At 24.5% G+C, this 25981-nt stretch overlaps 1 protein-coding gene and 1 long non-coding RNA gene across 3 annotated transcripts; one reads left to right on the top strand and one right to left on the bottom strand.

The window, feature by feature from the left end:
* Positions 1 to 15903: 15903 nt before the first annotated feature.
* On the bottom strand, positions 15904 to 19642 carry LOC114128496 (probable cytochrome P450 6a13). Of its 2 annotated transcripts, XM_027993017.2 has the most exons (4): positions 18005 to 19612; positions 17563 to 17787; positions 16452 to 16703; positions 15924 to 16391 (listed from the first exon to the last, which is right to left on the bottom strand). In XM_027993017.2, the coding sequence occupies exons 1-4, from the start codon at positions 18888 to 18890 to the stop codon at positions 16225 to 16227; spliced, it is 1530 nt and encodes a 509-aa protein (XP_027848818.2). In that variant the 5' UTR covers positions 18891 to 19612; the 3' UTR covers positions 15924 to 16224. The 2 variants fall into 2 exon arrangements, with proteins under 2 accessions (XP_050060301.1, XP_027848818.2); XM_050204344.1 differs by having other exon boundaries at positions 15904 to 16703; positions 18005 to 19642.
* Positions 19643 to 23377: 3735 nt separating this feature from the next.
* LOC126551387 (uncharacterized) lies at positions 23378 to 25723 on the top strand. Its single transcript, XR_007605284.1, has 2 exons — positions 23378 to 23902; positions 25487 to 25723. It is a non-coding gene; the product is annotated as an uncharacterized LOC126551387 (long non-coding RNA).
* The last annotated feature ends 258 nt before the right edge of the window (positions 25724 to 25981 follow it).

Below are 25981 nucleotides of genomic sequence, written 5' to 3'. Positions count from 1 at the left end.
TTTTTTATTACCTCACCCTCCATCTAGATTCACCCAAAAGTAGTTCATAACATAAACACAATTTTCTGAAGCTAAATTCACTGTCATTTTTCTGTCTATTATCGAAAAATATAATTTTATACATTGTAAAAACATTACTACCATTACTTAAAAAGCAGAAAGTGAAAAACTATACTATTAATCCACAATTTAATGAGTTTCATAATTTATAAAATATTTAATAAATTTTAAATTTGAATATGCCATTAATTAATCATTATCTAGTTTATTTGTTCACAATAAAGATAAACTTATACTCCTTATTTACTTGAACCTAGTTTACTTTACTACCAAATAGTAACCTGTTATCGTCTACCGTCCGCTTGTCCAGTAATGAATTTATTTATAAATGGGTAAATCGTAATCTTAAATACATAAATATTATCAAATGATAATCGGTGAACCAGTCACGACTTTTGTAAGCACAAAGAAGATGGTATAATTAAAAACATTGTTTTTAATCCAAAACTAGCAAGTATCCTTCAATTAAAGGTCTATTGGATAATACATATTTCAACAACTAACACCGTTATAGGATGTAATATTTGTTTGTAAATTAGTGTTATGTTCTTAAGAGAGATTTTGGATCGAAGAAGTAGGATTAGTTTGTGGAGTCTGAGCCCTAAAGTCAAACAATGTTCTTTTTGATTAAATGTGGTTTGCCTGGTTAATCTTCTGCCAACAATGAGACCTATGTATTTAACAGCATTACCCTTGAAGATTATTATTTGGTCATTTAGGTGAACAGAAAGAATATTTTAAGGTTTGAGATTAAAAGTGGTATTGGTGGATTTACTTTTGTTGGTTTTAATGTTTCATAAATTGAACCGTTTTTATAGACAAGTTTGGTAGTCTTAGAGGTTGTTTGTAGTAGCTATTATATCGGATTTAGATGAAATCATGGCTATATTATCGGCGAAAATGATTAAATCCTACAACTAAATTAAAGAATTTAATGAAAATTACAAAAATTTACAGAAATGGAACGATAGATTCTAAAATACATACATTTTTTTTATTTAGATTTTTTCACAGCAAAAGAAATAACTAAAAGTTTCAAAAAACTTTAAATCTTTTGCTATAGCTTTTATCTATAATTAATACATACGAGTACTATAGGTTATTTTTTTCTTTTAGCCATAATTTTCGAGGTATTGGAACATTTCTCAAAAATATAGTACCTATAATTATATCGACATTGAGATCGATTTATTCTAATTTAAAATATTATCATTGTATAAATTACATTAAATGTACATGACTATATTTTTATAGAATTTTTAACTACATGTTATTATTTAAAAAAAAAAATATTTTTTAAATTTTAATCAGCAACTTGAAAAAACAATAATGTATACTATAATATAATAGTATCTGTTTATGTATTAGATTCATTGCTAAATACCTAAATTTATGATCATTAATTATTTTTATGAAAAACTTAAAACTTGAAAAACTTCCTATTATATAGGTAGTAACATAATAATGAACTATACCACTCAGGATGGTTTTTTTTTTTTTTTTTGAGAACGATAATTTATCATCCTGTACATTTATATTCTTCATAATACAGTACTATCTTTAGCCTATAGGTTATAGCAACGAGTATTCGAGTTTCTAAAATCCAGTTTCTGTATAAATATAATATTATGTCTACATTATTCATTTTCATTTTTATGGAAAAATATTTAATTATAAACTAAAAATAATATATTTAAATAGTCCAATAAATATGAAATATGGTTAGATTATCGATGTAATATTATAGCATTTCACAAATAATGTAGAACATTTTTACATAAAAACAATCTACATATTCAAATAACATTTATTTTGTTTTATATGTAGGGATATATAAAAATTAATCCCTATTTTCTTTGGCCATGTTATCACGCGTAAATGGCTTAACCGATTTCGCTAATTTTTTTTTTTGTTGTATTGTTTATTGTCAGGAGAAGGCTCTTATGGAAAAAAAAAAATTAAGAAAGTTGAGCGGAAAATATGTAATTAATTAAAACGAACATGTAAATTGTATATTTATATACATATTTTACGGCAGGGCTGCCCGTGGGTTTCCAGGGTAACCTAATAGTTAATTTATCATTTCTTAGTACTCTGTATTATTAGAATAATATCATATTTTTTTAATTATATCGATTAGAATTCAATATTCATAGTTAAGACAGGACAATGTCGAACGGGTCAACTATAGTACACAATATCTAAAAACTAATTGAATAAAAATAATATGCGATAGTAACACAAATACCATCGTTAAATTATATACCTTATAGATTTTGAACAGAAATTAAAAATAAATTTAAATGGTTTTATGATGATGTGGGGTATTTTTATCAAAAAAATGTTTACAACATTCCTTCAATATGTTCCACAGTAAAATCTAGGGAAAAAATCACGCTCCGTCATTTCTATTAATCAACGCAATGCTATATTACATTTATAATGATTGGATAATTCGTTTATAAAAACAAACTTTAGAACAGTAAAATTCAATTAAAAAGTTTCAAGAACACGTTTATGTATTGGTTATACAACATTGATTGTAATTTAAAAATGTAATTTTTTCAATAAGCTTTAAAATAATAAAATTATGAAAACAGCATAAATACAAATAAATAACTTAAACATCGATTGTCTTATAAAATCTTGAATATATCAAAAAAGTAAAATCTTGATGGACGTAAGCTTTTTTAAATTTAATTATTATTTTTAATTATAAAAGTACTTGGAACATAAGGATTCGTTTTACATTAAATTTTTAAATGCATATTAAAATATACACTAACTAAAACAAATTGTAAATCTTTAAAGTTAAATTCATTTTTATTTTTAATCAATACAAAAACTGTAATTTTTAAATTTATATTCTTTCGTTTAAATAAAAAATAATTTTCCTAAAACATTTCAACTTTAATTTTTTTGCCAACATAAAATCATAAAGTATAGCCTACCTACAATATATGTATTAATAAATCTTTTTTTTTTTAATATAGAGGTGAAACAGATATTATATTGATTGGTTGCCAAAAATGTAAACCATAAATAAAAACAACAGTGTTCTTTATTTTATACACAAAATCTCATTAGGTATTAATAACAAAGTTTTATAATCAGACAGTTGAAATAAATTAGAATAAGATAGCAATAAAACATATTAAATTGTACAAACTATGATAACATTTTGGAAAAAAAAATGATAACTTGTTCAGATCGTAGAACTAATAATATCTATATTTAATCATTTTACATATAATAATATATTTATTTTTTTATACTATGTATGATAAAATTATAAATTTAGCAATATTTTATTTCCTCAAATATTTCAAATAAGTTATTATTTGTAAACAGGTTTAATAGCATTATAAAATAATATTTATTTGTAAATAAAAATCCCTTTTATCTGTAATATGTTAAAGTTTTTAGTTGAACTCATTGTTACCTGATTTATTATTTTTAATAAGCTACAAAAAAACAACAAGAGATAAGATATTTAATTCGATTATACAAATAAAACCTTTTTAAATACCCATCATTACATACTTTAAATTGTATAAACCTCAATCATTGATTTTTATTTCTTATAGTACTATTTAATTAATTGCTATTATAACGTATCCTTTTGTATAGCTTCTATACAATATGTTTTTAGATCCTTGGAATCTGAAGCAACGTTTGATTTACTTTTTCAGCAAAAAAAAAAATAAACTATAATTTCCGGTGAATTTTGAATATTACACTATGTTTTTAATTTATTTTGACGTGACTTATTGTTATCTTATTATAAGAAGGAAAAATTCTCGTTTTCATTTTTTTTTTTTTTTTGGATTACAATACATTCTTATAAATTGTATAAAAAAACTCGTAAAGAAGAATATAAATGGTAAACCAACGATTATATTTTCTGGGTAATATAGTATAAATTATGTGATAATATTAGAATACCTAGTTGGTATATTATTATACTACTATAATTAATTTGTATAACATGTCAAAGTTGAGTACGTTTTTTACAAGGATTGATAGATTACACCGTGAATGGTCAATTACAATAGCCACGATATTGGAAGTGTTTTTTATTTATTTTTTTTAAAGGTGTCTTGTATACTTAGGTTTCTGATTATTTCTTAACAAGTTAGTTTTGTGCTTTTGAATTAATATTCAGTTTTCAAATTATTTTCAGTGATTTAATATCAGTTAAATTTTCGTAATCACTTGATAATGCAGGAAATCCTCGTGATATTTCATAATGTTTCTAATTAAAGTGTTTGATGTAATAATCATTATTTTTTTGTCAAAAATAATTCTATTGTTATTTATTCAATTTGTAGGATGATAAATTTTTAAAGTCTTGTAAGCTTATAGGTTTTTTATAATTTTTGAAAATTAATGATAGTTTTTTTAACACTTCTTAGACATACGTTTTTGTCATACAAATACTAATGAAGAATTTAAAACAATTTAACAAATTAAACAACTATTAAATTGAATACGGGTTAAATATTACGAAGGGGCTAGGTCTTAGATGCCTATAGACATTTTTCATTTATAACTTTTATATTTTGTAACAGTGATATTCTTTAAAACTTTTTGATCATCATTGTAGCAATTAAATATATTTTGTTCAACTAATCCATCATACTTGGTTGAGTATAAATATCACGTAAATATAATACGTCTAAAATGATTTATATTGTTTAAAAAAATAAGATACATTTCATTTTTCAAAATAGTGTTTAAAATATTGTTGTAATCTACAATAGTGTTTTATCATTAACTTATAACGCCGTGGTATACCAAATAAAAGTCAATTCAACTAATTCAAGTACAACATAAGAATTTTTTTTAATTGTTTATTATTATGACTGAATACTTTCGTTTTTTAATTGAATTCCATTCCACTGTACAATATATGTTTGGTATTATGGGAAATACCCAATTACCTACTGATCGTGAGACTGTTTCTACCACGACCCACACCACGCGCATCCGTAGATTGACATCCGACCATATTGTCACCAACCGATCGATCTGTTCTTTAAGTGACACCGTCGCGATTTAATGATCATTTCCCTTTTCAATCGAACACCTATTGTTTTTGTTATTGGCTTTAATCATCTTAACCATCTATTCCTCCCTGGGTTCGTGGACCCTCGTTGCTTTAGTCATGTCGTGTCACTACGTAAAGTTATAATAAAATATATTAAAAATAGTGTTCATATTATTATATTATAGAGTATTGCAACGCTCAGAGTACCATACCAACAATTATATACAATTGATCAGTAAAATATGAGTACAGGGGTGTATGTAAAATAATGCAATATTATTATTACAGTGACAAAGGAGTTCAGGAAGTCGTTTAAATGATAGCCATATAAAACCTTGCAAGAATCGATGTTCATTCAGGAAAACCTGGGAGAAAATACAATTTACTGCATGCTATAATAGCATGACTATTCACTATAGCATCATCTTGGGGTATTCGCTGGACAAAAATAAATTATTATTGGTAAAAGTAGAAATAACAATGAACCAGATCAAATTAATACTATAATTTATGAAAGGGTGTATAATGTATATCAATACAGCCAATTTTGTATCGATAACATAGGCTATAGATTCCAAGGGTTACTATTCATACTATATCGATTTCTCTACACCTTGAATTCAATTAACTATATAAATATTTAATATCTAAAATAATTAACTTTAAAAGTGTCTGTAGTTGATTTGTTAAAAAACGTGCTGACCCATATCGTGTAATCGTTATTATGTATTATGTTGTTATTATGTAAAAACATAATGAATATCTTCAACATGAAATTTGTAGTTTCATTTTAAGAACTCTTATGAATAATTCATTTTAAAGATAGAGTAATAAAAAACATTTACATTGCGTTAACGCAAGACTGAGATTTTATGGATAATTTCAATTTTTAACTTTCAAATAGGTAGGTAATTTATAAAACATACAAACCTAGGTATATATCAAATATGCGCCAAATGTGTGTTTGAAAAATGTTGATTATCTATTAATAATAACAATAATAATAATAAATTTGCAAAGATACAAAAACGTAGTTTTCATAAATATAACATTATACATTTTCATTGATTAATAAAGAAATATCACTGTACTAAACATCCTAAAAAAATTTAAATTCCATATAACATAGTAAAATATACTGTTTTATATATTTAATATTATATAATTGATGTTTTTTTGTGATTAGACAAATCCATGTGAATTTAAGATGCAAAATTTAAATTGATTTCGAGGTGACTATCATCAAATATATAATACATATAGTATGTCCCAAATTTCAAACAAAAAGTTCAATAGATTTGTGCTTGCACACACACACAGATTCCATTTTATATAATATATATTACATCATGCTATGCTGATCTAATTTATTTCTGGCTAGAATATTGTTGGAACATCATCAATAAAATAATGAAATCAGATATAAAAAAAAAGTATAGTTTGATCAAACGTCAAATGGCAGAGACTCGAAGTTTTCAACTAATTAAGTTCCAAAATTAATAAAAAATTGATTAAGTTTAATGATTATTTAATGAAAAATATGAAAAATTCCCCTTTATATATGAACAAACAATCACAACTGTCGAAAATAATTGAAAATTTTTCCAAAAATCGAAATGCAGGTGTAGATAGACACGAAGCAATAATCAAATTCAGGAAATTAAATGGCAAGAAATGAGGACGAGTTAAAAGTAGCACGGAGAGTTATATACGCGTATTATTAGTAGAGGGATATGGGAAAAAATTAGCCTTCTATATCATTATTATTGTCTAGAGGCAATATTAAGTCCTTCGCTTTCCACCCTCGAAAAAATGATGACCCATCAATTTTGATAGTTATTTAACTATTTTTGACCACGCTAATATCATACAGGAAACCATGTTGTACCGAACTGAATTACGGGTATGGTACCGGGCGAAGGCAGTGGGAGTGAATGACAGGAGAAACACAATAATATACGTAGGTATAAAAATAACAGAAAAAAAAAACGAAGAAGAAATGGTTTTTTATTTAATTTTTTTTTTTTATTTTTCATTTCACCAGTCTTAAATAATTGATCAGCCGACTGGTCAGAATCGATATACTACGGTTGCAACGTCGGCGACATGTGAGGTAGTAGAGGTCGCCAAAAACAAGGGCATAAATCGTGACGAGCCGTAGTGTACACGCAGAAGGGTTGTGCCCGCAATACCTACCCCCGAGGGGTGCGTGTGCGGTGGCGAACGTATCACGTAACCTGCACCAATAATTATTATTCATGCGGCGGCCGATGATTGAAGGACTCGATGGCGCCGCTGCCAGTGTAGAACCGGGTCAGTTGTAATCAACAGCGAACCCAAATCACAACATTATTATTTGTTTCAACTCATTTCGAACGATTTTCGGATTTCAGATATAAAAGGAAGTAGTGGAAGATGGCTATTTACCTATATATTATATTATCATATAATTACAAACCGTTTGCATTATTCTGTGTAAAAATAACTTTCGAATACAAGTCATGAATACATCGACAACGTGTGTATAGATACTTTAGATGAAACGATATCGTAATCGTATTTGTGCAAAAAAACGTTTACTTAAGTGTTATACCGATTAATTTTTCAAAAGCTATTACTCAAATCGAATTTATAATAATATAATATTAGGTATTTTTTTTTTTTATTCAAAAAATTCTATAAGATATTATCGTATTCACTGTATACTCGTATTTTATTTAAAATTTTACATTGAATATGAATAGCATCGTTTGCATAAAACAAAAAACATCGGTAGTATTCGTTGTTTTAAACTTAAAAAATCCTTAATTTAAATAATTTTTGGTTATAAATTAAAAAATATTTAAATTCCGTAAACCCTACGTATGCCTTGTAAAAATATTGTATAAAACATGATGTTCAGTAAAAAGTGCGTTTACACACATAAAATTAATAATACCTTATTGATTAAATTTGACGGCTCGTCAATATTATCGTCACATACCAATCATCAAGTGATTTATCTTATAAATCTAAACTTTATTACAATTAAGCGAATATGTATGTAATATAATTTATATGATTATTTTATCTAAAACTATTTGGAGAGAAGTACCTACTTGCAATATTTACTAGCACCAAATGAAAGTTCAATTTAACTATCTTGGAGTGCTAACGATCCTTAGTATCTTCAAACATTTTCTAATATGACATCAAAGTGAGTCTTAAATATCTCGATTATTTATTCGTCTTTTGATATTCAACTTATTCCGTATTATGGAGATATTGTTTTTTATGTCATAGTATTAGAAGATACTTAAGTTAAATCAATATTGAAAATTGAGTTCTTCTAAAAAAAAGTGAGCTCTATAAACTATTTTCCAACAAACAGTGTTATTGAACCAATTATTCACTGTGTTTAAATACGATAAAAAAACTATAATATTATGTACCATTTTTATTCGCTGATTATCTAATTATCTGGCATTGTTGTAAATATAACAGTTAATAGTTCATACGAATATAAAGGTATCTTATAATAATAATTTAGATAAATTTATTTAAAGTTATTATAGTTTTTCATATATAAATATAAATTATATTAATTTTTACCATACAGATATTATAATTCACATGTTTTTAAAAAGTTAATGATCACATAAATTATACAGGAATGCTGATTAGAATATACAGTGGCATTTAATAGTTACTTTAATTATCCATATTTGTTTGTATGCATTAATTAAATAATATCTAATTTAACATACTTATTTTCTAACTATTGTTACATTTATTTTATAGAGGTTAATATGTATATATGTGCCATACTAGTTTATAGAAAAATGTGAATAGCATACCATCAATTATATTAATTATTTTTTAATGTAAATTAAAAAACATATAATTTGATATTTACTTAATTATTTTGTTATAAATGGTATCTATATTACATACATTTTAAAATTATAATTCAACTTCTATGATAATGAATAAATCTATTTATTTTTTTCCTGAAATTATACTCCATTAATTTAATAGTGTTTTATAATTTATACCATTAAATAATATTATAAACTAAAACATTTTATCGTACTAGATATACTAGTAAGTTTTTTTTTCAACTAATCAATTTGTATTCATTAAATTATTTGTAATATTACATTTTTCAATCCAACTAATTTTCTTACATAATTTCATGATATACCGATGTGTAATGAAATATATATTTTTATGTTATACAAAACTCTTTCATGATTTCAACTTCATTATCGAATTCAAATTATTAGAATATCGGGATAATTTATTTTTTATTTACTAAACTGAAGATAATACTATTTTCTGCTATACATTTCACGTTGTTTCTAAATAAGTAAAAAATACCACCTACTATTCAAATAATGAATTATTTCGTATTCTTATATCATATGAAAGAACCATTGTTATTCAATATTTTTTACTTAAAAAAATATTCATAATATCACAATATACGAATCTACAAATCTATTAGAACTTTTTAAAATACACAAAATTATTATTTTTTTTTTTATTAAGAAAAACAGCTAAACAAGTGAGTATTGCTTTGTTATACATTAGGTGTGTGCCAAGGACTCACTATTAGAGCGCTGTTATTGGTAGAAAACATCACATACTTTACATGGGTATGATTTTTTTATCCTTTATATAGTTGCAGCCTGCAGCATTTTGCTATCATAAAATTTATGAAAATATTTTTATTTTTTTTTTTTTTTGTAAAACTGTGTTTTATTATTTAGTAAATAATGTAAATTGATTTAAAATAGGCCAAGTGTTTTAAAATATATATTTTAATAATATAATAAAATAGGAAATTTTTTTTTTTACAATAAATAACCGAAAAAAAACAATACAAAACACCCAAGAAAATTATAAAAGTAATTTAATTAACTCTTAAATTTATTATAGTTCTAAACTAATTCTATAATAATTTACCATATACTTATTAAATTAGCTTATGTAATTTAGCACGTGACCCTCTATGATGTATAGAAATAACAAACTTATGACGTAAACTAATCGTAATATGTATTAACTTAATAAATAATATACAATTCAATTATTGTTCGTCTAAATTAGAAGTCATATAAACATCACATACATAGTATTATGCATTATACAATAAATTATTATTACATTTTAATTTATTACACGTTACAAACAAAGACGTTAACGCCCTAGATTATCAAAATATTCACTTAAGAATAATATTTTGAAGTTATTCATACGTATATTCCATTTGCCTTTTCAATAATAATTCAAATATGAGTTAAAAATTTAAAACACTTTTTTTGTTGAAAATATTTTCAAGTATACTTATTGCACGTCAATAATATTTATATAATGTATTGTTGTAGCATTATAATGTGACGTCCAGATTTCTGAGTATCGGGAACAGGGTGGTGTCACAATAAACTGTGTTTTGTAATAAAATAATACATAATGGAAGTCGCACTCGTAATAATATTATAATGTACTCTATAGAGTTTATTTAGTTAACAGACACAAAAACTGTCGTATTAAATAAATTAAATAATTAAATAGTCAAATGAAAAAAAAATGTGATTTCCATATTGAACTAAGATTCTTGAAGACCATTGACCTAACTATGTTTGAATTTACCATTTATATTAATATAATGATACATTAATTTTAATTTGTAATTGATAATAAATTAATTTGCCATTAAAATAATGTTAAAATTATAATTATATACTTACTTACTTATAGTTAACAATAATTTGAAAAATCATACAATCTACATAAATACGATTTTTTATTAAATATGTAGTAAAAAAAAAAAAAAACATAATTAAAATCTAATATGTAAAAATAAATTTTAAATTTTAAATGTTAAATATTTTTTAAGTACCAGAAAATATCTCCAACTCATACAATTCTTTTCGAAAATATCCCTTGTCAATCAATTTTAACACAAACACATAAATTAACACAATACAAGCTCTCTCTTTATTTATATTATTATTATTATTATTATTATGTATTATAGTATTTAATTTCACTTTATCTTTTCTATTTTTATCAATTTTATTATTATTAACTATGTAATATATGTATTACTCACCTTGTATAAACGTATATAAATTACATAAAAAACTATAGATGTTACGGACTGATTAAAATAACGAAAAAAAAAAATACCTCTCAAAAAGAATCACTCAAAAAGTAAATAAATATTATATTCTTGTTATCTTCACTACAAAGACATTATCTCAAGAATACCAATATATTTTATTAAACTTCCAACTTTTGTTCTAAAATGAATAAATTATGAAACGGAATATTTCTAATGCACCTGATAATCAAGTGCATTTCTGAAGTTGTGTTCTAAAGTGCAACATTATGACTAAAATATTAATTTTAGCCATTTCCATCAAACAGTATTTTCATTAATTTTCCATTATATTATTATAGTATTGCGACTTTTTAAGAGCATTTATTATTACTCGTATTATTATAATTTTTTTTTTTTTTTGATAATAAAATGTCTTAACAACTCCAAACAATTCATGAGCGTGCATTTTTTACACACAATCATGGGATACATGGACTAATCTATAGAAATTTGGTTTCATTAAAAACTCAATGAACACCTCTGCGTATTCTCGTTTTTATTTTCCTATAATTATAATATTAACTAATTATGAAACTATAATTATTATTTAATACATCAATTGACAAATTACCTCGCATCATCCCCTTACACGCCACTGGATATTTGTATAACTGTATATCTAATAATATGGATATTCATTTTCGTCACGTGTTCTAAGAGCACCCAAGCTATGATCGAATACCACTGTAGTATATTATTTATCAGCCAATTTATTATGTTTTTTTTTTCATTCACTTGAACTAGTCGAACTAATTTTCTAATCCTGATGACGTCAAAAATACGTAGAACATCATGCAAATTGTGTCTAAGTATACAAGTTAAAACATATATATTTAAAAAAATCATTGACTGTAAACCTAACTTTTTTTTTCTTCAACACAATTTTATTATACTATAGAATTTAATATGTACATGCAATTTATTTATTTATCAACAGTCAACACAAGCACCCGTTTCCATACGCCCACTATTATGTATAATATATGCGATGACAATAATAACGATCGGTGAGGCAAACATATCCCATCATTTCCACGAATTTCAGTAGGGACTGTTTGTATTAAAATTTTCTCCTTTATTGGCTGTAATTAGTATATGTTGGTATGTAATAGTCGCCCCATAACATCGTAAAACATCCAAACTAAGTATGTATTTAAATAATATCATTTATTTACATTGGCAAACCACTTATAAGAATATTTTATTATTAATATTTAATATTACGATATTTTTAAATTTTGGTCTTGTGGTTTGATCTTTTTTTTTCTAATACAGTGTTTGTTATGCTGAAAAGATTCATTTATTTCAATTAAAATTAAAAATATATTTCATTAGTTGTTCCTTCAAAGTATATAATTCTTTAAAAATATATACACATTGGCTTTGGTTGTAAGTTAGTGATTCTAAAAAATTTCATCAAATAATACTCCACAGATTGATGGCTTAAAAGTGAGATAAATAAAACATATGTGACAATAGTTTTATGACTTATAAAAAATGTGACAAACTTCAAAATTATATATGAAATTATTGTTTTGGGTTTTATCGAAAATATAAAAAATTGTAGCTCTTCTAGCTCAAAAAAGCTATAATTAAAATGGTTAACTATTAGATCTAGTAAAATATATAATAAATTATAATTCTGTTACAGCTAATATAATAATATTATTAACGATAATAGAATACTAAAGTAAGTAATTGGCTCTTTTAGCATAAGTTTATTACAAAATTGTAAGAATTTAGATAACTAGGTATCAGATCTGAATTAAAATCAGGCGTGTAAGATCGTATGAAATGAAACTCTTTTGGAGTTAACTCCAGGTGTTAAACTGGAGTTTAACTTTTGGGTAGATAATTAATTGATCTATGGAATGTTCGTAATTATTACTATTATTACTAAAGTCTATTGAATAGTTAATAGAATATACAATTATTAGTGATAAAATGTGCCCATTGGACTGGAAAGTGCTAATATATAAATGTAAACATTGTGTACACTTATACATGCGAGTGCAATTCCCAAGGCCCCTTTCATTCTTTTTCTGTCTAGTGCTATTCAATGTCGTATTATTCCAGAAAATATCTTTCTTTCGTTCTGATATATTCCTAACTCTTATTTCCCCATTTTTTTTTTTTTTTTTTTTTTTTGTCTAAAATATTGGGGTTAAGATACCGCAAAAACGCAGCCCAGAGGAACTAAAAGTGAGAATATACTGAATATATGTTGAAAATATAACTAATATATTTACTCAACCATCTGAAAGGGATGTACTCGTATAATACTTATACGACAATTTGACGAAATTGTTATGGAATGTGTTATTTTTAACACTGTCACAATATAGTCAAAGTCTGAGAAGTGTGTGACTTTTTTGTTACTATCTTTAAAGTTTCTTTACAATAACTATAACAAAAATAATAAATTATTTTTATCATATCATATAAATTGTAAATTGAAATCAATCAAATAAGTCAAAAATAAATATTAAATTTCCGTACACAATTTTTATATATAATATGGCTAGTAAAATAAATCTTGTTGTTATAAAATAATTTTTGTTACCTGACATTAAATATAATTAGAATTTATTAAAATTTGTATAATAATATAATTTTGTACGATTTATCTAATACTTTTAAGCGATTTTGTTTTATTTGTTTAGATTGCTATTTTCTATTAGGTAGTTAAACGGATGAGAGCTCACCTTCGCTAAAAACAAATTTTATTTTATTTATTGTTTTTTTTTGGTAATACTATTTTAGTACTATTTTATAATATATAAATAATTTTTATTTTTATAATATTTATAATTTTTAATATTAATTACAATTAATTACATTTTTAGATATGCATATGACTAAATTTGAAAAATATGACGCTCACTTTAAAGTCTGCGCACGTAAAAGAGCAAGTACATTAAATGATAATTTTTAAATTAGAACGAAACAAAGAAAACTAACTGAATAGAAAAGTACCATAGGTAAACAAAAAAGATTAGACGAAAATATTATGCATTACTTTGTCCTTGGTATGAAACCATCATCTAAGTTGAAGATGAAATTTTCATAAAAATATTTAAAGGTAATTTCATTAATCAATTCATTATAAATTAATTATACACATTTTTAATGTTTAATTTATTTAATTTTTTCATCACATAGATTTCGATTGTGATCTACTGTATACTCTCAAAGAAGTCTTATTCGCCGTATAAATGATGTTTATATAAAATTAAACGTTGTTAGAATTATTAAAACAGTAAGTTCTTTTTCACAACAACTGCTGATATGAACCTTGGTCTTCCAAACATAGAAGTTTTATGGGTGTTACAGCACACTAGGTGGATATTTAAAATATAATTATAAATATATTTGGTATAAATGTAATTATTTTATATATTTAATTTTTTTTAGTTAATATATATTTATTAATTTATGTTTTTAATTAATTTAATGGTTTTTAATTTGTATGTATTGATTTTGTTACATTAGAATAATGAAGTTGTGTACAAGCGTGCAACCGATTTACCAGAAAACATTCATACGATCGTGTAGCTGAAATTCTTTAAAACATTTTGCATGAATTTACGGCGTGAATAAGTTATACCAACAATTACCGATAATGGAAGCAATTGTGTAAAGCTTTTAAAGAATTCGGTTGTGATTTTCCAGTAGAGAATGATTCTGACAATGATGGTAAATATTAAATGTATTATAATTAATCAGGTCTCGGAACATTATGCATTAAAAAATAATAAAATATGTGTATACATATGCACTAAAAATGCTTAGATAGCAATATTATATTATTTGTAATGATTAAGAAATTTAATGTGCAGCTACTTAGGAAATATGCAAATGCATAAATTTCCGAGCTCTGTTAATAAAAAATTAAGAGACCACTATAAATTATTATACATAATAATATTATACATACATAATACATTATTTATACTCATAAGTGAAAATAATTTTGATGTACATACTCTCAAATTCAAATCAATTCTCCATGGAGTTTTACCTATCTCTCGAATAAGAATATTATTACTCATCTCTCTGCTGTTATCTCTGTATTTATTGTTATTGTATATATCATTACTATAATTATCTCTGAACTTATTACCGTTATACCTATCGGAATAAGGACTTTTTTTTCTATAATTTTTCCCGACTTTGTAATTTGATTTGCCTGGATATGGATTTTTATCTCTGTTGGGTGACCTATCTTCAAAATTAACTGTCTTATCATATTTTTTTTTTTTAATTACTCATTTCGTTACACAATTGATCAATTTTATTCTTATAATAACTGTCTATTCCTTCGAATTTTGTGTTTAAACTTTTAATTTCTTGATTACTGTCTTTAGTTTCGGTATTTAATTGCATTACTTGTTTGTTTGAAATTTCTGTATATTTGCTAAGCAATTTTTAGCATATCTGGTATTGATGCCATGTGGTATAATATTAATGAAATTATGTTTTTTTAGAAATATAACGATTGTTTTTAATATAATTTTTTTTTTTATTGGTAGTAACTTTAAATCTTTATAAAGAGTTTCAGTATGGTATCTTATATTTTTGTTAAATGTCACTTTCAAAATTTTGTTTTGGCTGACTTGTAAAACTGTTCGAATATTATTAAGGGCACCAGTCTAACCAACTTTCGTATGATTTTTTCAATTTTTCAGGGTCAACACTTAACTGTATTTAGACATAATAATATAGATATAATATTGTATAATACCTATGGCCATATAATAGATTAGCCAAGTAATAAATATTTATACATCAATCTTATATAGGAATGTAGAATGTATTAAATGATATAATAATTATTAGTACTACAAATATAGTAATAAATTAGGATTAATACATAGTTATATATAATTAAATATACAATATAGATCAGTAAGTTGTAATCGGAAAATCTCTCATATTAACAATAACATTAAAAAATCATCTTTGATTAGTTAATTTTTTTAAATTTTAGCCAAATTCCACTTTTAGGAACCAATGTAAAAAAAACATTAGAATATTTTAGAGGAATTTCTGTTTTTTCACATGGACATAATTCAAATTTAGTTAACATTTCGGCAATTGCTAGTTTCATTTCCATCTCTGCAAAACGTTTTCCTAGAAAATTTAAAAAGTATTTACATTTATGGCATATTAACTTTTCATTCAATAATATACCTAAACATATTCGAGGTCCATCACCAAATGGGAGGTAAATACCGGTAGGCCGTTTAGCATTCTCTCCTGCCGAAAATCTTTCTGGAATAAACTTTTTAGGGTCCGTATAATACTGTTCATCGTAATGCAATGCATAAACAGGAATAACTATTTTTTGGCCCTTTTCAATCATTACTGAATCATTGGGAACTCGATATGTTTGTGTTGTTGTTCTGTACAAAGCAATAACTGGAGGATACATACGTAATGTTTCTAAAACATGTAATGATTATATTATACTATGTATTATTTTGATTATTTTATAGTTTAAGAACAATTTGAAAATTCGTTTTTAAAGTTTTACATTTTTTTAAAATATTATTAATACAGTTAAATATTATCCACCCAAGTATTGAAATTTTAATTTTCATTAATACGAAAAAAATCAAATTATTATAATTTGATTATTTTCCAAATAGTAGCAAAATTTAAAAGGTATTTATTTTAATTAAATAATAATAATATTAACGATGACCATAAGTTGAGGTTGAAAATAATATTTGTCAAGGCTAGGCTTTAACGAGTTAAAAGTTAAAATTAAGTTAAAACGTTAAGATAATTAACTTGTTACTATTTTTCAAATCAACTATTAACTTATTTAGTTACTTTTTTAAGATTAACGTGTTAACTTCAAGATAATTTTATTCAAAAATATCTAAATTAAGTTAATTTTCATCCAAAGAATAATGCAAATTTTCGAATGAGGTTTTTAGAAAAGTATATTTCTTGATAGTTATTTAATACTATGATGTATCATTTTAAATTTCCCCAGAAATTTTCTTGATCGTAAAGAAAAACTATCTAATAAACAATATTATGTGTCTAAAATATTTTATTTTGCAAATTTGAAAATGTTATCTTTAAACTAAGTTAAGTTACTTTTTTTTCAAAGTTACCTTAACGAGTTAACAAAAAAAATGATGAGTAACTTTTAACTTATTTTAACTTTATTATTTTAAAATAACTTAACTTAACGAGTTAAAAAAACATTGTTAACTTGCCCAGCATTAAATTATTTTTAAATATAATAGGTATATATTCTTGTACAATAAGTATTATAATAAGAAATCACCTGCTATAACCATATCTAAGTAATGAAGATCTAACAAAAACTCGTTGTTAAATTTTCCATCATTATTAGAAAGTTTCAGTTGAACTTCTTGACGTACTTTATCTTGAATATCTTTATTTAATGCCAATTCATATAAACAATAACATATAGTAGACGAAACTGTTTCAAACCCAGCAGTAAATATACCAAAAGCATTTGCTATGATTTGTGTTTCTGTAAACTTTTCTAAAAATAAATTTTTTAAATTTAATACAATGATTGATATTTTTAATCTTAGTAATTTATATGTAAATATTATAATCATATGGTACTCACGAGTGACTTTTAAATTCGACGATTGTCGTCACTACCAAATTAACTTAAGCAAAGTTAAAATTATTAATTTTACTTATTATGAATAGAAAATATATAAATGTATAATTTAATTGTAACAATGTCTTACCATGATCAGGTAAGTTTGTTTTCAAAACTAAATCTCTTCTTGTCTTCATTAAAATTTGAAGGAAATCATTTCTGATTATTTTATTTTCTTCTCTATACGTTATAGTATCTTTTAACGTTGAGTGAAATAAGTCAGTTACCTCTGTTGGAAAATCCTTCAATCTTACAATGTTAAAAAGTGTAAGGTCAGTCATCAAAATCATCTGTCCAAAAAGTGTTTTTAGTGTAGGTGTAAACATCAATTTTCCGCACTCATGAAATACGGATTCCTTATCAGTTAACTCGAACCCAAAAATACAAGTGCTGACGATATCGATCGAATACTTTCCAATAACGTCTCTTATTTCTATTTCATTGTTTTTTTTCTTTAAATATTTGTTAATATTTTTCATCAATTTATCACCACACTCTTTGATCTGACCATACATCAATTTAAGTTTCGCCGGTGTGAATGCAGGTGTGATTTTATTTCGCATTGTTCTCCATTGAGGATTTTTCATAAATAATAAGTTATTCGACAATGGATTTACTTTATAATCTGAATAGACACCACGATCGGTGAAAGACAAGAAGTCTTTTATAAGCACGTCATTGATGAGTTCTGGATCCCGGATCATTAAATAAGGCGTCCTCATCTGAAACACTACTCCATATCTGTGACCAGTGAACTCGTAGTACAATTTATTGTAAAATTCCACTGCGTGGACTTTTCCCAGAACTTGATTCAAAATGTTACCAAACAATGGAATTGGTTTACTGTAAGGAACATTTAGTTCTTTCCATTTTTTAAAAGTGGAAACACAAAAGCAATAAACAATAGTCACTACGATGACTAAACACAGCGTGGAAATATACTTCCACCAGTCGGTAATGGACGATAGATACATGGTCTGACGAGTTAAACATACAATACCTAACCAATACACAACCCAGTTAACACTGACTTACTCATAGATGATTGACATTTATTTAAAAAACGAATAACGTATTGCCAGTTAAGATATAGTCGTTAAATGATTACTATAATTATACGTGTTGTATAATTTATGACATATTAGCAAATAGCATCGATGTGATCAATATTTTGCTAGGTTATTTGGTTATCTAAATCAAATAAGATTTGAAATGTTTTAAAACACGTTCGCCGCCAAGTGTCACATATGTGTGAAATGAAGTCTCTTTAAAAAAAACCATGTCACACATATGTGACACTCGGAATATGATTTTCAATTATTTATCGTAGGATTGGGTTTCTTTAAACAAATATAATAGCATAATGGTTTTATTAAGCGCTACTTACGCCATCTAACGGTGTACGTGGTTTTTTGTTAGCATCACGAGATAGTAAGATAACGAAATTAATATTAAGTTTGGATTTATCTTAAGATTTTTAAAAAAGTCTTGGGCGGTGAACGTTATCTGTTTGCGCTTAGATCAATTTTTATTTTTATTATTAACAATAATTGCCATAATAGCTGTCGGTGCTCACACCGCTTCAGCCACCCACCTAGCCACCTTATTAAGATTAAGTCGCCAATATTGGACCAGCATCTTAATTGGACCACCTGTATCAGTCAGCTGTCAAACATAACTAATGATTACAACATTTATAAATTTGTTTAAAACCGTTTTAAAATTTCTTTGGAATTATCATATATTGATATATCATATATTTTTATATATCAATCATCGTTATCAATGTTGTATCACTTATTCCAAAAACAGTCATTTTCATGCTGTTTTTTCTTAATATTCCTTAAGGTTTTATAGTAAGATAGTTAAGTAAACTATACTTTACTTTGTAAACGGTGTTATAAGAAATGTTGTATAGAAACTAATCGTTTAGGATAATTTATATTTATATTAATTTTGAAATGTACTCATCAATTTTTCTAAAAAAAAAAACAAAGTTGCTTGTGTTGGACCACCAATAGTTTCCAAAAATGGACCATTAAAATAACGTGGAAAATATGGACAATGGTCAGAAGAAGACCTAAAACATGCTATCAGAGCATATAGAAACAAAATAATTGATATGGTCATGTGCAAAACATGTTCAATATGGTTTCATGCAGAACGTTGTGAAAATGTATAATTAAATATTAGGAGTGTATAATGTACATATAAAATATAGGTGGTTCAAATTGGGAAACCGGTTATCTATGTTGGACCATTTTCAAGTTATAAATAAAAAAATGTTACCGTTAAAACCTTGAGAAAAAAAAACTGACTATGCCAAACTGTTATTTACATGTTTGGCTATCATCATAGTGCAGTTAAATAGTTTTTATTTTAAGCTGTTAGCTATAATACTGCTAAATGTCCAAGTGTGGTCCAATGTAGGCAACTCTCCCCTATAAAGGCCTATATTTTTCGCCGACCAAATTCACACACACACATATCATTTTTTATTTATATTATTGTTTAATTTGTGTTTTAATTGTTGTATAAAGTATATGTAATAGTAAGATTACGCGCGAGGAAGCGTAATCGCCACTTTTTTAAATAATTTTATTTTGCTTGGAAGCTAATTGTCACCCTTTTCATTATAATATTATATAGTGTGCGCTGATCGCCATTAGGTTCTTATTATTTTGTATTGGTGCGAATCGCCTCATTTAGTATTGTTATATATTTTATAGTGTGCGCTAATCGTCTTATTTGTTTATTTATTTTTTCGTGTGTTATATTTGCAATTATTTCGTGTTTGTGTGTGTGTGCAATTATTTATATAGGCTGGTTTTGGTAGCAGCTGGCCAACCGAGCACCGACAAAATTGTGAGTTTTTACTTATATTATTATTATTTTTATTTGTATTATTTTATTAGTGTTATATGAATTATTATATTTATTATTATTATTAATATCATCGGCTGTGCCAAATCGGCATTATAAATTATATATATTATTTTTACCTTGTCGGACCAAAAGGGCCGTAATAGATTATTTTATTATATTATATTACCTATTATTACCAAATTGAGTTACCGTTTTTACCAGTCACCTATCCGTTAGTTTTTAAGCACACACCCACACTAATACACATGTACACACACCACCACATACTAGCACTCACGGGTCTTGCTCGGCGAACCTGGGCACTTCTTGTCGAGTTCTATACCTGTACACACACACACACACACTAATCGGTCGGTGGGTATTACAAGGTGAGTACGAAGTGCGTTACGGAACCAGCCGCATGGCCTATATTATTGTTCGTTCCTGGCGCAAACATTATCCGAGTTCGAATATATTATCGTCAGACGTTTCTTATATTGCATGTATTGTAATGAGTTTGCCACATCACTACCAATTCTAAGAACAACGAAATGTATTGTTTTAAGACAAATACAATACTCAGAACTCACCATTACAAATCATATGAGCTTTTGCTAATTTATACTATGAACCTATTAACTTTATTAAACAGGTATTGATGATAAATTAATCAATTATACTTTTATAAGAATTATATAGTGATCTATTAAATTATGAACATATACAGACATACAGTTATAACAATTATTAATAATGAATACAAATTTATTTTTTTTTAATTATATTATAATATATTAATTATGAATATATTATAATTATATAATATTTTTTTTATTTTTTATTTTAAAAAATTTAAATTAACTGTATTAATAATTATACAATAGATTATTAATTGTATTGATTATTAATTCGTTATTATACGTTTGAATAAAAATACATGTATTGACTATTCTTTACTTAATTCCAATACAAATAACTTATTAGTTATGAGAGATTTATAATTTAAATTCTAACATTTTAGGGTATACTAAATAAAAGATAAAAATAAACCAATATTTTCAAAAGTCGGATCATTTTTGTAAAATTCAAAACAATTGGTTTAAGAACTATACTTATTAAGAACCTTACATATATAATTTCTAAGGTTTTTAATGTAAAAATAAACAAATAAAAATAAGTCCTCAATGTCTATAGATAACTCGAAAAGTTAATATATTTCATAAATTCTATTTAAATTATTTTGTAAAAATTCAAAGACTTGATGGATTTTTTTTCTTTTTGATAAAATAAATCAAAATCTTGTTTTTCAATAACTATTTTATCAATTGTTTGGAAAATTACTGACGTTTACTGCGTTTTACTACCCACTAAGCTCCAATTAGATTCTATTTTGTATTGCCAATTACTAGTTACTACTCTCTAAGTTAAATATTAAATGTCCAAAATTTTGTAAATCATATAAAACCAATAATATACTATTTAAATAAATACATATTATCAAATACAATCATCACTCCGATCAGAACTAAAACACTATATATTTTTGTAAATTAATATAATAAGTATAGAGTAACTATTTTTTTTTTCATTTATTGCTTTAACAACATTAATTATAAAGTTATTTTTAACGTATTAAGTAAATTCTTAATTTTCAATAGAATATAAATTTGATAAGATACGAATTTATGATTATAATACTTAATATTACAAATAAAATATAAATATAGAATTAAAAATTTGAAGCTGTACATTAGGTATTTTTCCTTGCTATGTAACAAATCTATTCAATTGTTGTTAATTGATCTTTTAAGTAAAAAATATTATTAGCTATAATTATAAGTATGAATTTTTATTTTATTTTTTATTTTTTATTTTTATTTTATTGATAAAATCGATTTTGTCACTACAAAAATTAATAATACACTACTAGAGGTACTTAAATAAAGTCATATTTTACAATATATTACATTTATAATACCATGAACACCCAACTACGCAGTAAACAATAAAAATAAGCGTTACAGTTATTATAAGAAAAAAGAGGAAGTGAGGATTTCTTAGAGTTGTCTCTATGGTGACATAGAAAAAATTATAAACATTTTACAGAATTTAAGGTAAATTATAAAATTCATGAAAAATTCATTTTTTTTTCTTTAAATGTTGATTAGAAATTAATACATACGATGCAGTGTTATGGCAACAATTAATTCAAAGTAAAAATTACTATAAAAGTAAAATAAATTTGAAGTAATATGGTATTTCCACAATCAATAGTAATTTGGTAGTTAATAAAACAAATATTTAGGTTAGTACTCCTTCAAATATCAATGAGATACCATAATATGAATAATATTAATACTTTGTAATACTCAATAAAATAGCTATGGTGTAATATAGTTTATATTATATTATGAATATGCTATTTTCTATGTTGAATAGAGTTATATGAGCATAAAACTAACGCCATTTAATATTTTTTTTAAATATATTTAACAAATAAATATAAAATATATATTAAGTACATAAAATAAGTGTACAAATTCTAGGGAAAAAAATAAGTTATTATCAATGTTAGTTAAATACTAGTTACTTTAAATCCAAATCATATTTAATGTAAGCTCACGTATCCATGACATATTAATAATTTACCCAATTCATTATATTAATATGTAGTACAAACATGTTCTTATCACGAAAATTTATATTTATTTGGTCATTCTGGGTAAATCTGGCCGTAACAATAATATGTATTACTTTGAGAATAAAATACACATGATGAATTAATAACAAACGTTGTTTAAAATAACAAATCATAACATTTTTTTGTAAGTTAAAAAATATATCTGAAACATAAAACGTAAAAAAATTTAAAACTATTTATAATGACATACAAATCAATAGATAAGTAGTTCAATTCTAACAATGACTTTTTTATATCATTAAAGTGTTATAATAAAAATATATGTGCAACACTCGGTTGTCATAATATGACAACTGTATCAATTCTGTGAACATATTTAAAATTCCAGTTGTTCATAATATTATAATATATACAAAAAAAAAATTGAAATATCAAAAACAAATAGCTGTCAAACATTACGAATGATATTAATTATTTCGGGTAAGTTTTAAATATCAATTCAATTGATTTTATTTTTCATTATAATAACGTTCAGACGAATTAAATCCTATAATACGATTATATATATATATGTTTATATTATTAAGGTTTGTCAAATTAAATTTTTAATCATACGAATGAAAATGTAGAGGATTAACTATTTATTATATCCTTCTGTAGCGATGGCGGAAAATATAAAATACATTTTTTTTAATCATAATAGATATTTTGTAGTTACAATATTCCTACTTCAGTATTAATTTTAATAACGTATTGCTTGCTTTACTAAAATTAAAATTATAAAATCTACTATAGTAATATTTAAATTATAACGCAAATATTCATTGAAAAAATATTACATACATTTATACTGACTAAGTATTTAAATATTTAGATGTTCAACGGCGGCTTTCATATCTCTCCGGAGAGAGTTTCAATATTACCATGTGGTATATTTTCTTCTAAATCACACGCCCGCCCTTTATTTATAAACTTCAAGTATTAAAATATTCAGTTAAAATTATACTAAAACAAGACCAAGAGACCAATGTGATAAAATATTTCAATATATTATTAAATTTACTATTAATAAAATTAATTCAACTGTTTAAAAAAAAATTTATGCCACATTGTATAAATATGAAAAACCAACACACATCATAGATATACTAAAAATCAATAATTAAACAATATGTATGGCAAAAAATGTGTATCTCGAATATTTAAAAACAACGTCAAATGTAAAATACAAACACATAAAATATTTTAAATGATCTAAAATTAAAATTAAAACCCAAACTATGTTTAATTAAGATGCATCTAAAAGTAGTTAATCACAAACCACTAACAAAGATTACAGTTTTTTTTTTTATAAAAACATAAAAAGCTTTAAACTTTTACCCTATCGTTCTATCATACCAATGATTTATAAGATAACAGAGAATTTATTAGAGGAATGAAAAATTCGTAGTGATGTTTAGAAATATGAGTAGTTATGATTTTTTTATGTTGTATTACGACACATCATGAGATAAAACATTTTAAGAATACTTATTTGACCAATGATAGTTTTTAGAAGTTTTTTACATCTGAATTATATTTTCACATTAAAAATAATAATTCTTAATTAATAACGATTTAAAATTTTTCAAAAACGATTATTTTAAGCATATTTTAGCATTGAACTAATTTTATTAATAAATTCTTCATGGGATTAATTCAATATATTTTGATTCCGATGAATTCATAAATATATTATGTTAATATTTCTTTATACTCTTTATATAGTAATCTATGTTTGAACTTTCTACTATTAAATAGTATAAAACTGTTTTATATATTTGTTTTATGTATATATTATGCATTAAAAGTGAAGTCGAACATTATTGTCATTTTTCACGAGAGTGACAATCATTTTAACATTTTTTTTTATTCGATAATGATGGAATAAATATTGTTCAGCTTTTATTCAAAATATTTGTACAAATCACTTTTCTGTTTTGTAATGTTATTACAAAAATAATAAAATAAATCACATGCTTAGTTTATTTCAAAATATTATGATGGTGCAAATTTGATGTCTAGAAAATGTATTGGTGTTCAATCAAAAATCAAAAATAAATTTCCACATACAATTTTTACACAAAATGTGGCTCAAAAAATAAATCATGTTATTGTAAATGTCTAAATTGGTGAAGAAACATAGTTTTAATGATTGTGATTGTGAACAAACTTGGCAATATGTAACAATTTAAAATGACACGTTAAGAAAATTAGCAAAATTAATTAATGGTTTAATAAAAGTACTCATTAATTAGTTCATTGATCCTTATAAGTTAATTTTTATAATACTTAAAACCTTATTGTTTACTAAATATTTAGTATAGGTGCTAAATTTATACATCAAATAGTATCTAAAATAATTACTTTTTACAATGTACTAGGTTTAAAATGTTTAAGTATTTCCTAACAAAGTTTAAGGTCAGACATAATAGTTGAACTGTTTAGTTGAACACGAAAAAAGCAACATTGAAAATATAAAAAAAAATATCTCACTCGAATATTTAATAATTTCTGTAA

The sequence above is a fragment of the Aphis gossypii genome, chromosome 3, assembly GCF_020184175.1.
Source record: "Aphis gossypii isolate Hap1 chromosome 3, ASM2018417v2, whole genome shotgun sequence".
Classification (NCBI taxonomy): Eukaryota; Metazoa; Arthropoda; class Insecta; order Hemiptera; family Aphididae; genus Aphis; species Aphis gossypii.
This window is presented reverse-complemented; position numbering and strand designations above follow the sequence as displayed.

Excerpts from the sequence above, each read along its gene's own strand:
- LOC114128496 (XM_050204344.1), bottom strand. The coding sequence starts at position 18,890 with ATGTATCTATCGTCCATTACCGACTGGTGGAAGTATATTTCCACGCTG. Across the intron at positions 17,788-18,004 it reads AACAAACTTACCTGATCATG|AAAAGTTTACAGAAACACAA; the intron begins GTAAGACATTGT and ends ATTTATTTTTAG. Across the intron at positions 16,704-17,562 it reads CTTAGATATGGTTATAGCAG|AAACATTACGTATGTATCCT; the intron begins GTGATTTCTTAT and ends TACATGTTTTAG.